The sequence below is a fragment of the Lithobates pipiens genome, unplaced genomic scaffold, assembly GCF_037356315.1.
Source record: "Lithobates pipiens isolate NorthernLeopardFrog02 unplaced genomic scaffold, aLitPip1_a1.2 Scaffold_19, whole genome shotgun sequence".
Taxonomy (NCBI): domain Eukaryota; kingdom Metazoa; phylum Chordata; class Amphibia; order Anura; family Ranidae; genus Lithobates; species Lithobates pipiens.
Genome location: NW_027507764.1, coordinates 195,875,035 through 195,888,456, shown reverse-complemented (window position 1 = coordinate 195,888,456; position 13,422 = coordinate 195,875,035). Strand labels below are relative to the sequence as shown.

The window sequence follows — 13,422 nt, the reverse complement described above, 5'->3', positions numbered from 1 at the left end:
GCCCTTGCACTACAAGATTTTGGTAAATCTGAAGGAAAAAATCTGCAGAAAATATGATGCGTATGGGGCTTTACACTTTATCCATTCCCACTATATAAAATAAAAGGAGTGTGAAATAATCATGGTACAATAGAAGAAGTATGTACAGGATAGAATCATAATTTTGTGAAAGGCATATCCTGGATAAATAAATAGAGGTCTCTCTCATATTTCAGATAGAAAATTATTTTATTGGGATTTTTTTGGATTTATTAAGGTTTAGAGCCGCATCTACCTTTTGTTTCTTTTACACATGAGCTGAAAATTGTATCTGATTGATGACCAAAAAAATAAAACTATGTCCCTTTTTCATACACAGGAAAGCCTCAGCCAAGAGGAGGGCATGGAATGTGGCAGCCAGGAGGAGGCTGTGGAATGTGGCAGCCAGGAGTAGGCTGTGGAATGTGGCAGTCAGGAGGAGGGCATGGAATGTGGCAGCCAGGAGGAGGGCATGGAATGTGGCAGCCAGGAGGAGGCTGTGGAATGTGGCAGCAAGGAGGAGGCTGTGGAATGTGGCAGCCAGGATTAGGCTGTGGAATGTGGCAGCCAGGAGTAGGCTGTGGAATGTGGCAGCCAGGAGGTGGCCAGGCCCAGTAGCCTGACAGAATCCCAGGTCCCTCCCCTCCGCCTTCCACCAAAAAGGCCTAGGAAGGGGAGTAATGTGGAGTCAGCACTCAGGCTGATTGGGGAGGCTTCTGCGGTCCTCAGAACCACCCCCACTCTTCAAGAGGCCTTTACATCCATGGCTGCATGCAAACTACAGGAAATGGAGGAGGGCCAACGCCTCTTGTGTGAAGAAGTCATGTACCTCACACTAAATAAGGGTTTGAGGGGCAAAATCACCACCAAAACCCACCTGTGTGAGTTGGACCATCCTCCTCCTCCTCCTCTTGCCACACTTCCAACACCTCAGCCACAGCCTGGATGTAAGCCTGGAAGGAAGAGTGGAAGGAAGGGCCTGGGTTCAGTCTGGTCTGACAAAAGATGCAGGCTGTTGTATGACCACAGCCTGGGGACATATATGTCATCTACTGCTGTTCCTGATCTCTTGTAGTCTGGGATCGAATTCTGCTCACTATTATATGGACTCCTCAGGCCACCAATTTTAGCTGGAAAATAATTGATGTGTGGGCTGGGGTTGCCAATTTCAGCAGTTTCTCCAGCGTTGTCTTCCTCATTATTTGGTTATGACCCCTAACAAAGAGATATTTATTTTTCACAAATACTTGCTTATGTGTTTTCCTTCAAAAAGGACAGTTTGTTTGTGAGTAGGCAGGCACATTTCAAAAATACAATGTCAAATTAGCAAGGGACACCAACTCCAACAACCTCCTTGAGGTTAAAAAATACAAGATAATAATGGTGTTGTGGTAACTTGACACACAAAACCCACAAAAAATTAGGGAGATCACCAAAAAAAACAAAAAAAAAACAAGAGATCTTGATTAAAAAAAAACCCAAGACGTTAAAATATACGCTAAAATCCTGGCCAACAGATTATTACCCTTACTTCCATCTCTAATTTCCTTAGACCAAGTTGGGTTCATCCCCGACAGAGAGGGTCGTGACAATACAATTAAAGCTCTTAACATAAATAATTGGCTTATTTCCAAAAAAAAACAGGGTTTCTTCCTTTCTCTTGACGCGGAGAAGGCATTCGACAGAGTGGCCTGGGATTACATTGACGCAGTACTTAAAAATATCGGCATAATGTCTCAGATGAGAGCTTACATTGCCGCACTGTATTCAAATCCAACTGCACGAGTCCGCACAAATGGCCACCTGTCGAATGCCTTCAACTTAAAAAACGGCACGAGACAGGGATGTCCCTTGTCCCCGCTCCTATTTGTTCTTACTTTGGAACCACTCCTGAACAAATTTAGATCCAACCCAGATATAAAAGGCATTGAAATACAAGATCATTCTTATAAAGTCGCTGCTTTCGCAGATGATATGCTACTATTTCTATCACAGCCACACGTTTCATTGCCCAACATAATCCGAGATCTTGAATCTTTCCAACTAATTTCCAACTTAAAAATTAACCACTCCAAATCTGTTGCGCTAAATATCTCGTTGCCCCCTAAAGATGTTGACTTATGTAAGCAAAACTTCCCATTTACGTGGTCCACACAACATAGTACCTACTTAGGGATAGAGATTCCCTCAAATCTAAAAGACCTCTTCAAACTTAATTTTACACCCTTGTTAAAAGAATCACAAGAAGACCTCAAAAGATGGAACTCTCTCAACATTTCATGGTTTGGCAGGGCCTCACTGATAAAGATGACTATCCTGCCTAGATTCCTTTACGCTATGCAAACAATCCCGATCAGATTACCTTCTTCTTTTTTTACCTCCTTCCGCAAGGCGTGCTCCGCCTTTATATGGAGAAGTAAATCTCCTAGAATCAAATTCGCAAGACTAATCCTCCCTAAAAGTAAAGGCGGAATAGCCCTTCCGGACTTAAGAAAGTATCACCAGGCTGCTATACTAACACGTATAGTAGATTGGAACATTCACCAGTCAATCAAGGACTGGGTGTCACTAGAACAGGCCCAATTTACCTACCCCATCAACCACCTTCCATGGATAAACCCCAAGTTTCACCCAAAAGAGATCAAATCTCACCCCCTAATTGGCCCCACGCTGGCAATATTTCATGACACATTTAGGAAAAGGGACCCCACCCCCTGGATCAGTCCCCTAACGCCTCTCAGGAAAAACCCGGATTTCCCTCCAGGGAACCAACAAAATTCTTTCCTAATTAATTGGCCCCACAAAGCAGTGCTAACTAAGCACTTCTTCAGGAGTGGGAAATTTCTATCCCTTGAAGAAATAAACAAGGACAACGACCCTGGACTAATATCACACTTTACTTATCTCCAAATCAAACATTATCTCTCCACAGCGGATATGGCAAATCTAAGGTCCAAAACCCACACGACCCTAGAAATCTTATGCTCAGAAACGAGTCCACAAAGACACAATATTTCAACTCTGTACAACTCTTTATTTGAAGAGGATTTAGAGTTCTCCACCACATCCTGTCTAGCATGGGAAAATGATCTCAACCTATCGCTTACCAAAGAAAATTGGGAAACCATTTTCACGTATGCCCATAAAGGCTCACTTAATGTCGCTACTCAGGAGTGCGGGTTTAAGATTTTAACAAGATGGTATAGAACACCTGACATCCTACACAAATTTTACCCCCAAATCTCCAACAGATGCTGGCGCTGTAATAGTGAAGAGGGCACGTTATTACATATCTGGTGGTCATGTCCGAATATTCAACCTTTCTGGAAGATGGTCCATGAAACCATCTCATCCATCACCCCAGAGAAGTTGAACCTTGACCCAGCCCACTTTCTATTACATCACAACAAAGTCCCTAAAAAAAAATACCTGAAATCCCTGACCATGATCATGGTAAATGCCGCAAGACTTTGCATCCCCCGCCATTGGTGGTCCACCTCACTCCCAACAAAAACAGAATGGTTCAGAAAAATTAACTCTATTGAAACCATTGAGGAACTTATAAGCATCTCACAGGAAAGAATGTCAAACTTTACCTCAACCTGGCTCAAATGGATAGAATACAAAGATACCCAGGAATACAAATCTTCCAGTGTGTAACAATTATTGTTGAATTTATGTCAGATAACTTTTCTATTGATCCTTAGATATTTAAAGAGCGCAGGCCCGCTAAACAAATACCTCCTTGCCTACTCTTCCCATCTGGTAATATGTTTAACCAACTCTCTGCCTTCTCCCCTCACATCAGGGGTGTGGTTTATATATTTTTTTTTCTTTCCTCTCTCCCCTTTCCTTCCCTATCCCACTTCCTCCCCCTCTATTAATGGTAACGACTTGTTCTTAGCCTTATATTTGCCCAGATACTCTAAATGTCCTTTTTTTGGATAATTCTGATTATATACTTGACATTAGCAAACTACATGTTGTATCTATTTACTCTCTACCAGTTGTTGTAACATTCTCTGTATTCCTTTAACATGTAAAAATATGTTCAAATGTAAACGATTTTTATGTTGCATTGTTGATTATAATGCTCTGTTCTCTTTCAATAAAAACTTTTGTGAAATAAAAAAAAAAAAAAAAACCCCAAATAAATATTCACTATAAAAAACAAAAATAAAAAAAAATTCTTCTGGAGATCTGACAAAAATGAAAAAAATTATATTCATGAAATCACGAGAAATGATAAAGAAAGAAGTTTGTGAGAACTCTATGTGAATATGAGCAGCAAAACTACTTCATTCCTCTAGCATTATAAATAAGAAGAGACTTTAACATTTGCAGCGTGATGAATGTGCTACCTCCATTACGAACAATAGTTTTACCAGACCGATCGATTCAGTCTCGTAATTTATTCTGAGCATGCATGGCACTTTGTAAGTCGGAATTGTGTACACACGATCGGAATTTGCACAAACAGAGTTTCTTGTCGGAAAATTTGAGAACAAGATCTCAAATTTTGTGTGAGGGAAATTCCGATGGAAACTGTTGGATGGAGCCTACACACGGTCTGAATTTCCAACAACAAGCTCCGATCGCACATTTTACATCAGAAAGTCCGATCATGTGTACGGGGCATAATAGAGAATTACAAAGACTGAAAGCCCAAGTACAGATTAGTGCAGCTCTTGGGCTTAAGTGTAGGACTGTGGCTGTCATTGACACATTTTTCATCTTTCAACCCTACTAAATGTGTGTACCGGGCAGGACTCATTACATACTTTTTTTTTAATTAGGTCATGAGATTTGGACAGTTTACATAAATAAAAAATTGTGCTGGGTGGTGTCATTGCATATTTTAATTGAGAAGAAACAATTCCTTCATCTACATTTCTTTGCTGATTATAGATTAATTTTACTTGAACGCTGAATGTTACTTACACGGACATTTAGAAACACAGAAGTACCCAAAACTGAACTTTCCTCTAGGATTGCTTTCCAATTGGTGACTGTTTGGGTTATATACATAAGGTGGAGGACAGGTCTCTCGACATGTGTCACCATCCTGGAATCTGCGGCAAGCCTTTAAGGAAAAAAATGATTGTAAGATAGTTTAAAGAATATGTAAACCCAACATTTCGTATTTCTAGTATGTGCTTGAGGTTCAATGTACTTATATGAAAAAATATCCTGTTCTCTTTGTATTGCTGTCTTTGTGTGAAATCCCTGGTGTTCCTGCCAGACCATCTGCTTTCCTGTTAAAAACGAACCATACTAGGCATGAGAGCAGGGCTTTCTTAATGAGAGGGCACCCCTGGGCACTGCCCAGGGGCCCCAGCTGCATGGGAGGCCCCTGCACTTTCCCCAAAGCAGCTGGTCCTTGAGCCCACGCTGCCCCGAAATTGGGGGCCTCCTGATGGTACTGAGAGTAATGGATACACAGGGGAGGTAGGCTGGCAGCGGTGCATCATGCTGTGCAATAGAATACCTATTATTTCACAGCCAGCAGGGAGGGGCAGGGCCAGAGTGCCAGTGATACTCTGACTCCACCCCATGCAGCTTGAATACTCAGGACTCTGAGGCCACAGGGTAGGAGCTGGAGTGGGAGCTGCTAAGTCAACAGTACTGAGAGCCCACCTGCCGAAGTAGCATTGTAGATGGTGTCATGGTGAGCCCAGCTGTCCAGCACTGATGGCATCGAAAAGGCTTGGAATGCCCAAAGGGATGCTCCGTCCTCCACCCCTCCTTCTGCCTAGTTGAGTGCAGTGCTGGAGGTGGGCACAGAGCCAAAAGTTTACATGCACGTTATCTCCACTGGAAAAGGGGGTACTATATGGATGGAATAATGGTGCTGGGGGATATCAAGGGTGTATGGGGGAAAACAATGCTGAGGGGGGATCTGGGGTGTATAGGGGGTAGCTTGGGTGACTATAGTGCTAGAGGTATCAGAGATGTAGAGAGGCTACAGTGTAGAGGGTATCTGGGATGTAGTCGGGTCACAATACAAGGGGTATCTTATGGTATATGGTTACACTGCTGGGGGCAATATCTAGGGTGTAGAGGGGTCAGAGTTCTGGGGGGATATAGGGTGTAGAGGGGTCAGAGTGCTGGGGGGGGGATATCTGGGATGTAGAGGGGTCAGAGTGCTGGGGAGATATCTGGTTTGTAGAGGGGTCAGAGTGCTGGGGAGACACCAATCTAGCAGATATATTATATGCACAGGACAACTTTGTTACTTTATGTATGTAGTATTTTCCCACTGTTTCTTTGCTGTACAGAGTGGTTGTTCATGTAGTTAATGTGGAGCTCCACCCAAAAGGGGAAGCTTCTGCTTGTCTGCCTCCTACCTACTTGATGTCTGTTTACCTGCAATGTCTCCATTGTAGGGGACCTAGAACATTACTTTGCCCAGGGACCCTTGATGCTATTAAGACAGCCCTGCATGAGAGCAAAGCATGGTCAGTTTTCTAGCTGTGCTGGCAACTCATCCTGCTCTCCTCCAATGATCAGAGATGTCCAGACATGACCCCCCTTCCCCGCACACAGCCATTCAGTGGGAAGACCAGTGTGCTGCTGTTTCTCCTCCCCCATCTCTCTGATCTCCTTATGCATCTGAGAATAGAGGGGATGTGATCACTTATAAAAAAGGGAAAATAAGTACTTATAATGTTTTTAGATGTATACACAATTGTGTTGCCTTTAATTTATATTGTAACCTCTTGGTGCCGGCCGCATGCAAATATGCAGCCTCTCGGCGGGCGGGCCTTGGTACTGAGCAGCCGCATATTTGCATGCATTAGTGCAAAAACAGCTGTGCTGAGGGCACACATCTTGTGTGCTCCTGGCACAGTTATTGGTGGCTATCAGAAAGCTCCCGATAGCTGATTGGGAGCTTTCCGATCATGTGTATGCCGTGACAGCCAATCTCAGTGGTCACAGGGTCATAAACCCAGCCACACCTCCCGGCATCCTAAACCCCTTAAAGGGCCATAAGGCACTGGTTCCAAGGGGTTAAACAGAATTGGCTGTTTTACAAGGTGAGGGTTCACAAGGTGATAAAAATAGGCTGAAGACTATTTACGGAAATGTTAAAGTTGTACTGAAGGCAGATTTAAAAAAAAGACACAAATGAATGCAGCTCTGTAACTATTACTACATCTTTAAATGTATTTTTTAATCCAAGTTTTGGTTGTGCTACAGTGCAATAAGCATGCAAGATGAGTGTATTGACGTGCTGCTTCTTCTTTCACTGACCAGTCACAGGGCGGGGTAGAGAGAAGACCTGAAGTGTGTGTGTGGTGTGGCAGCTCTGTGTAAATCTCAGAACTAGATCAGCAGAAATACAAATCCTTTGGAAGGTAAAATGGCTCCCTTATATGTATTTCATCAACTGTTTTCCTTGAGTTCAGCTTTAAATATTTGTTATCATGCAGTTATGCATTTTTGATAACTTTGTTTTACACAAATCTAGCCAACAAACACCAGCATTAGCAGTAAATAAGCAGACATATACTAGAAGAAACTCATAAATGATGTCTCACCTAAATATTTCCTAAGGTGTAAGCTATATCAGTTGAAATCAAAAGAGCCATACAACATTTCTATTTAAAGGAAGCATTCAACCAAAGTATATTATATTTATGATATGAACAGTGTTTGGTAAAACACTGAGACTTGCCATCTCCAAGAACTTGGGTTATTTTTCAGCTACTCCGGTGGAAAACTTTTGACATAATTCCCAACTTTGATCTTCCAACATGAAGGCTCTCACTTTCCCTACTGTATTCTCATTAATGTAAAGTAAACAGAATCAGGGAAAGTGAGCCCTCCTTGTGATTGCTTTAGCAGAAAGACTAAACTTTACAGATGTCAAAGTTTAAAAAAAAAATAAAACTAAAACTTTACAGATGCAGATATCTTTGGCTGACCCTTCACTGTCAAAATAGTGTAAGATTATACACATTACCAGGCAATCAGTGTCTTTGGGTCCTGTACAACCGGCTATGCATTGATTGTGACAGCAATCGCTGGGCAGTGGTCCCCTGCACCGTCCAGGACACTCCTGAGCACAGTTGAGCTTTGTAACTGAAAGAAATTACATTTTAAATAACAAACAATAAAAATAAATATTAGCAGCTCGAGATATCATGTTAAACACAATGGGGTTGACTTAAAATAGAAGCCATTCATTTACAAAATGCATGTTAGTAAATCAGGTGAACCCGTGTTCACTTGATACCCAATCATAAAAAAAACAAGATTTCTATTAGGTTACTATGTAACACCAACAAAGGGAAATCCTTTCTACAAGGAGGGGACTTTAGAGACTTTGCACCACATTAGAGGCAACACAATTGAATAAAAAAAAGTTTTATTTTACAAACCCATTTAAAGATAAGTAATGGGGCCTAACATGACTACCCCAATAAAGTTACAATCGGTACCACATGCAATGTATTAAAAATATATTATGTAAATAAAGTACAAATAGATACTTGGTAAATTCCGATGGTCTATTCCAACGAGTTTTGCAGTCTACAGCTGCTTCATTAGGCATACAGCTGAAACATCGCCACATATATTAGGCTTGCACAAACTGCTAAACTCCAAAGAAACTTTACACACAGGGCTTACCTCCCAACCCCTGACAAAACCATGGTGTTTGGGGCACTGGACCACCCAGAGGCGAGGCGGGGACCACAACTAGCCAAACCGCAACAACACAAATTAAGTATGACAGTTTGTCAGAGCAAGATGCGCAGCACCACATATACTAGGAAATGACTAATTGAAGTAAGCACAGCTTCACCTAATTTACTAAGCTAAATGAACAGAACCTACACTTTTTGTACATGAATCCATTTTTTTAATCGGTGATGCATATAAAAGGACAACAAAGCATTCCTTTTATCTACATAATGGGGAATCATTATGCAGTTTACTAGCAATAAGTTATAGACATAAGGCATTGGACTAGATATACTAGTTTGTAGATTGCATTTGTTCGACATTTATATACAGTAAGCTTCATTAAATATTATTCACAGCATCCACTAAGGCACATGTGTCAAACACAAGGCCCAGGGCCCTCCAGACCATTTCATGTGGTCCTCGCATCTCTCCTGCAGCCCCGGCATCCTCAGCACTCACCTTGTCTCAGCAGTTGGCAGCAGAGAGGAGGACAGAACTCCTCCGCCAGATCCTGCACTTCCCCCTGCCCCCACAGAAAGGCTTGTCTTGGCCCCCTCTCCTTCTAAGTAGTCAGCAGCAAAGAGGAGGTCAGAACTCCTCTGCCAGATCAGGCACCTCTCTGGGCAGCTGAAGCCCCCCCTTGTCTCCACCTCCACTAATCTCAGCATTTAGCAGACTGACTCCAGCCCCTCTCTTACAGACACTGCACTTTCTTCTTCCCAGCTTTGCAGTGGCACAAGGCAAGGGGTCCACTGTGATGTAAGGGAGGGTGGGGGACTCTTGACTTTTGATGGGGGGGGGGGGGGTCTTGACATCTGATGTAAGGGGGGGATTTGAAAATCTTGTCCTACAGATACAACCAGCCCTGCACTAAGGGATCCACACTTATCAATTCTCTGCAAGATCTGTCCTCATAGTGATCTGGATAGCACTAAACACAGAGAGTCTCGCATGGATAACCCATATTTTTTTTGAATGCTACCTTGTAGGGGTTACTAGCAAATAATGTATTTTCTATTTTTAACTTTAAAAACCCTTTGATGTTTTTATTGAGAAGTGAGCATTACTTTGTTCTTCTTTCTTTTATCTTCATCGAATTGGCTTGTGATTTTCAGATCAGACACAAAAATTCCACTTGCAGGGAGACATTCAAGTGTAGGCACAACCCGAGCAGACTACCACATGAGAATCATGGTTACTGACTCTGGTATAAGAAGCTTTTCTGGTGACTCCTGTGAACACCTTATGTTACTACAATACATATACCTTTATTTTCATGACAAGTAACAGCTATACATAAATTGCCATTGTTATAGGAAATAAGATATTTAGAAATTAACTTACGTATTTGGCAGTTCTCTGGACCAGGTCCCCAGCAGGATCCATTGCAAGCATCACATTTAAAACCTGCAGTTTTAAAAAACAGCAAATAAGTGTGGATCTTCCCTACCGTGACAAGATTAGGGGTCTTAGGCTGGATTCACACCTATGCAGTTTTAGTGCTTTTTGCATTTTGCAGATTTGCACTACAGAACGTGTTCCATAGGAAACCATGGTAAATGGACTGTAGTGCAAATCTGTAAAATGCAAAAAGCACTAAAACTGCATAGGTGTGAATCCAGCCTAAGGCCTGATTCAAACCTATGCATTTCTAGTGCATTTTGCATTTTTCATATTCACACTACAGTCCATTGAACATGGTTTCCTATGGAACACGTTCTGTAGCGCATACCTGCAAAATGCAAAAAGCACTAAAAATGCATAGGTGTGAATCTAGCCTTTAACGCAGCAACTGTATTCTTTGGAAGATTTTTTCACACCTCCTGTTCCATTGTAATATTTCTGAATTCTCATCACCTGTCTCAGTTTCAACAATCCCCAGGACAAGGAAAGAGGGTGAATATCCCAAGCAGGGACATGGCATTAAAAATCTCCCTCTGAGCAGATCCTTTTCTCTGTGTTTTCAGTGCAACTAAAGCTGGGTACACTAGTAGAATTCTGAACAGAAAAACTAAACAAAAATGTGTACGAAAATTCTTAGGAAATTTCATACAAAAATTCTCATAACATTCGGATGTCATTTGGAAGTAGTTCAGCCTAAGTATATAAAGTCTGACCCCTTCTGAATTTCAGTAGATAGCTCAACATTTGCTGGATCATATTTGCAATTAAAACCCAGCAGGGTTTCTAAGGCTGGATTCACACCTATGCATTTTTAGTGCTTTTTGCATTTTGCAGAGTTGCACTACAGAACATGTTCCATAGGAAACAATGTTAAAATGGACTGTAGTGCAAATCCGCAAAATGCAAAAAGCACTAAAACTGCATAGGTGTGAATCCAGCCTAACCCTTCCTTACTCAATTCAAAATTTTAGCAGAGCTATAACTTAAATGAACACCTTATTGTGGTTTTCTCATTCTTGAATTTTCCTTCTACTATTAAAAAACATAGAAGTAAGCTAACAGCTTCATACACAGAAATCTTGCTTAGAGTGCATATGTCTATCTGTCTGTCTGACTGCGGTATGGAGATGTGTATGGCTCTGTGCTCCTTGTAAAAGCTGAATATTTAGCACTCTATAAAACAAATTAAACCATCTCTGAGCACATTTTTTAATAATAATAAAAAAAATCCTTATCAATTGTTCATATTACAAGCTCACATATGACTTACTTAGAAAAAAATGTATTTCATTGCAGATTATAACCAGCAAGCAATTCTTCAATAGGCATACATACAGTGTGAAAGAGATGCGTTTTCTGCAAAAATCCTAATATTGTCCAACCTAGCAATGTCCTCCCATTTAATTGTATCCAAGCCACAGAGTCTAGGATTTCTTGCTATTTTAACTCCACCATGGGTAATTTCTGTAAACAAAAAGTTATGATGCACAAATTAAAAATTCTTATGGACTTTTTTTTTTTTTGCACAGAAGAAAACTCCCATTCATCCTATTCATATACAGTATTTAAGTGAACCTAATCTCAAAAGAAACGACATTTTATTCCATGGTATCATTGTGAGTACGTAGTCAAAAACATTCTTACTGCTTAAAAATGAAAATCAGTGTTACTACCAATAGGATCAATTATTGGTCACCTGTTGTCTAATAGGAATGTGATCAAGAAAGTCAGTACAGCAAATATGGTCAGTTAGTTTTTACACAAGACTTTCAAATAATGGGAGGTACACAATCCATCTGTGGTGCCATCGTTTATGAGATTTTGGAAATACATATGCATTTGTTGTGGGATTGGCTGGCCTACCATTACCCTGGGCATCCCCCCTAGATCAGCCTTTTTCAACCAGGGTTCATGGGCACCCTGGGGTGCCTTGAAGTTTCTTCAGGGGTGCGTTGGAAAAATGCCTAAAATTGCCCAACAATTGTATATAAGCTAGCATAAAGATGCCTTTTAAATTACACCAAGTCTAAGGCATAGATGTGCACACAGGATGTGCCTGGGCACACCCTAATCACCTCTTCTGGCACAGATTCCCCCTGATATTTCACCAAAACCCCCTAATACAGCTCTTAAAATAATTGTAAAAAAAAACAATAAAAGAAATTTAAAAAAATAATACAAAATAAAATAAGAATAAAAACGACTGACACCAGCCACGGTCTTACTGACAACGATCTCTGCTCTATTGACACTGTCAGTATATATACACATGCACACACACGTATATGTGTTTGAGCTTTGGGGTGTACACCCTAGTGCAATAGGCTGTGCACACCTATGGTTACAGGTTTTCATTGGGCACCATTACAACCTTCTAGCTGCTGGCATCCTAACGACCAATGGCATCATCAGTTGATAAAGAGTATTTCTGTCGCTTGTATAGCATCCTTGTTTGACCCTCCCCTGCCCCTCTCCATCAGTGTTGGCGTCACGTTAGCTGAGTGAGGAAAAAACTGAAGGGGAAGAGAAACATTGGAATACTAGTCAGTACTAGTTTGCAAAAGTATATTTGCTTTGAAAGAATAAATTACCTCTAACATTGGGTGCCCTACTTGGACTTGTGGATGTTGCTGCATTATGTAAAACTATTAGAATAGCTTTTAAGTTTTAGAATGGGGTGCCTCGAGACTGTCCATAATTATTAAAGGGTGCCTTGACTGAAAAAAGTTTGAGAATCACCGCCCCTAGACCCATGAAATGGGTCACCTGTCTCCTGCAGTAGCTAATTTGCGGGTGTGTACTGCATAGGCACTTCCCACAAATAAGAACAGCCCACACATTTGAACTGTTATTAATGTGTTGTGTGGGGAGGGAAAAGGATAGTGTGTGTTAGGCAGGAACTGTGGAGGAACTACCACTATAGTAGACTATGCAGTTGATATGGAGCCAGAACCAGGAAGAGGGCCTAGTCAGGATCCCAGGGATGAGAGGTGGTGGGTAGAAGGAAGAGCTGCTATCCTTACTTGTTCATTCCTCCTATAAGAAGTTAAATTGGGCTAGTCATTCCCATCCAGACCTCTGTTCAGCATAGGACCTGCTGTGCCAACTCACTCTATTATCACTGTCACTTGTAAAAACATAAACACAGAAGTCAGAAAAGAAAGGCTTCCATGTCAAGTCCTCCACCTCCTGTATTTACACATGACAGTGGGTGAGGAAGGTAAAAAAAAACCTAACACTGCATGATATTGGCAGTGTTAGATTTTACACATCAGACATTTTTTACACATTTTTGGGACCATTGTCATT

General features: G+C 41.3%; 1 protein-coding gene across 1 annotated transcript in view; it reads right to left on the bottom strand.

Moving 5' to 3' along the window:
• The window catches only part of LOC143996516 (epidermal growth factor receptor-like), an 83,561-nt gene that overhangs the window by 48,137 nt on the left and 22,002 nt on the right, over positions 1–13,422 (bottom strand). Inside the window, exons 3-6 of the mRNA XM_077491605.1 lie at positions 11,449–11,577; positions 10,054–10,116; positions 7,985–8,103; positions 4,960–5,101 (exon numbers count right to left, since the gene is read on the bottom strand). Coding sequence (XP_077347731.1) covers positions 4,960–5,101; positions 7,985–8,103; positions 10,054–10,116; positions 11,449–11,577 — 453 coding nt within the window. The remainder of the gene's footprint in view (positions 1–4,959; positions 5,102–7,984; positions 8,104–10,053; positions 10,117–11,448; positions 11,578–13,422) is intronic.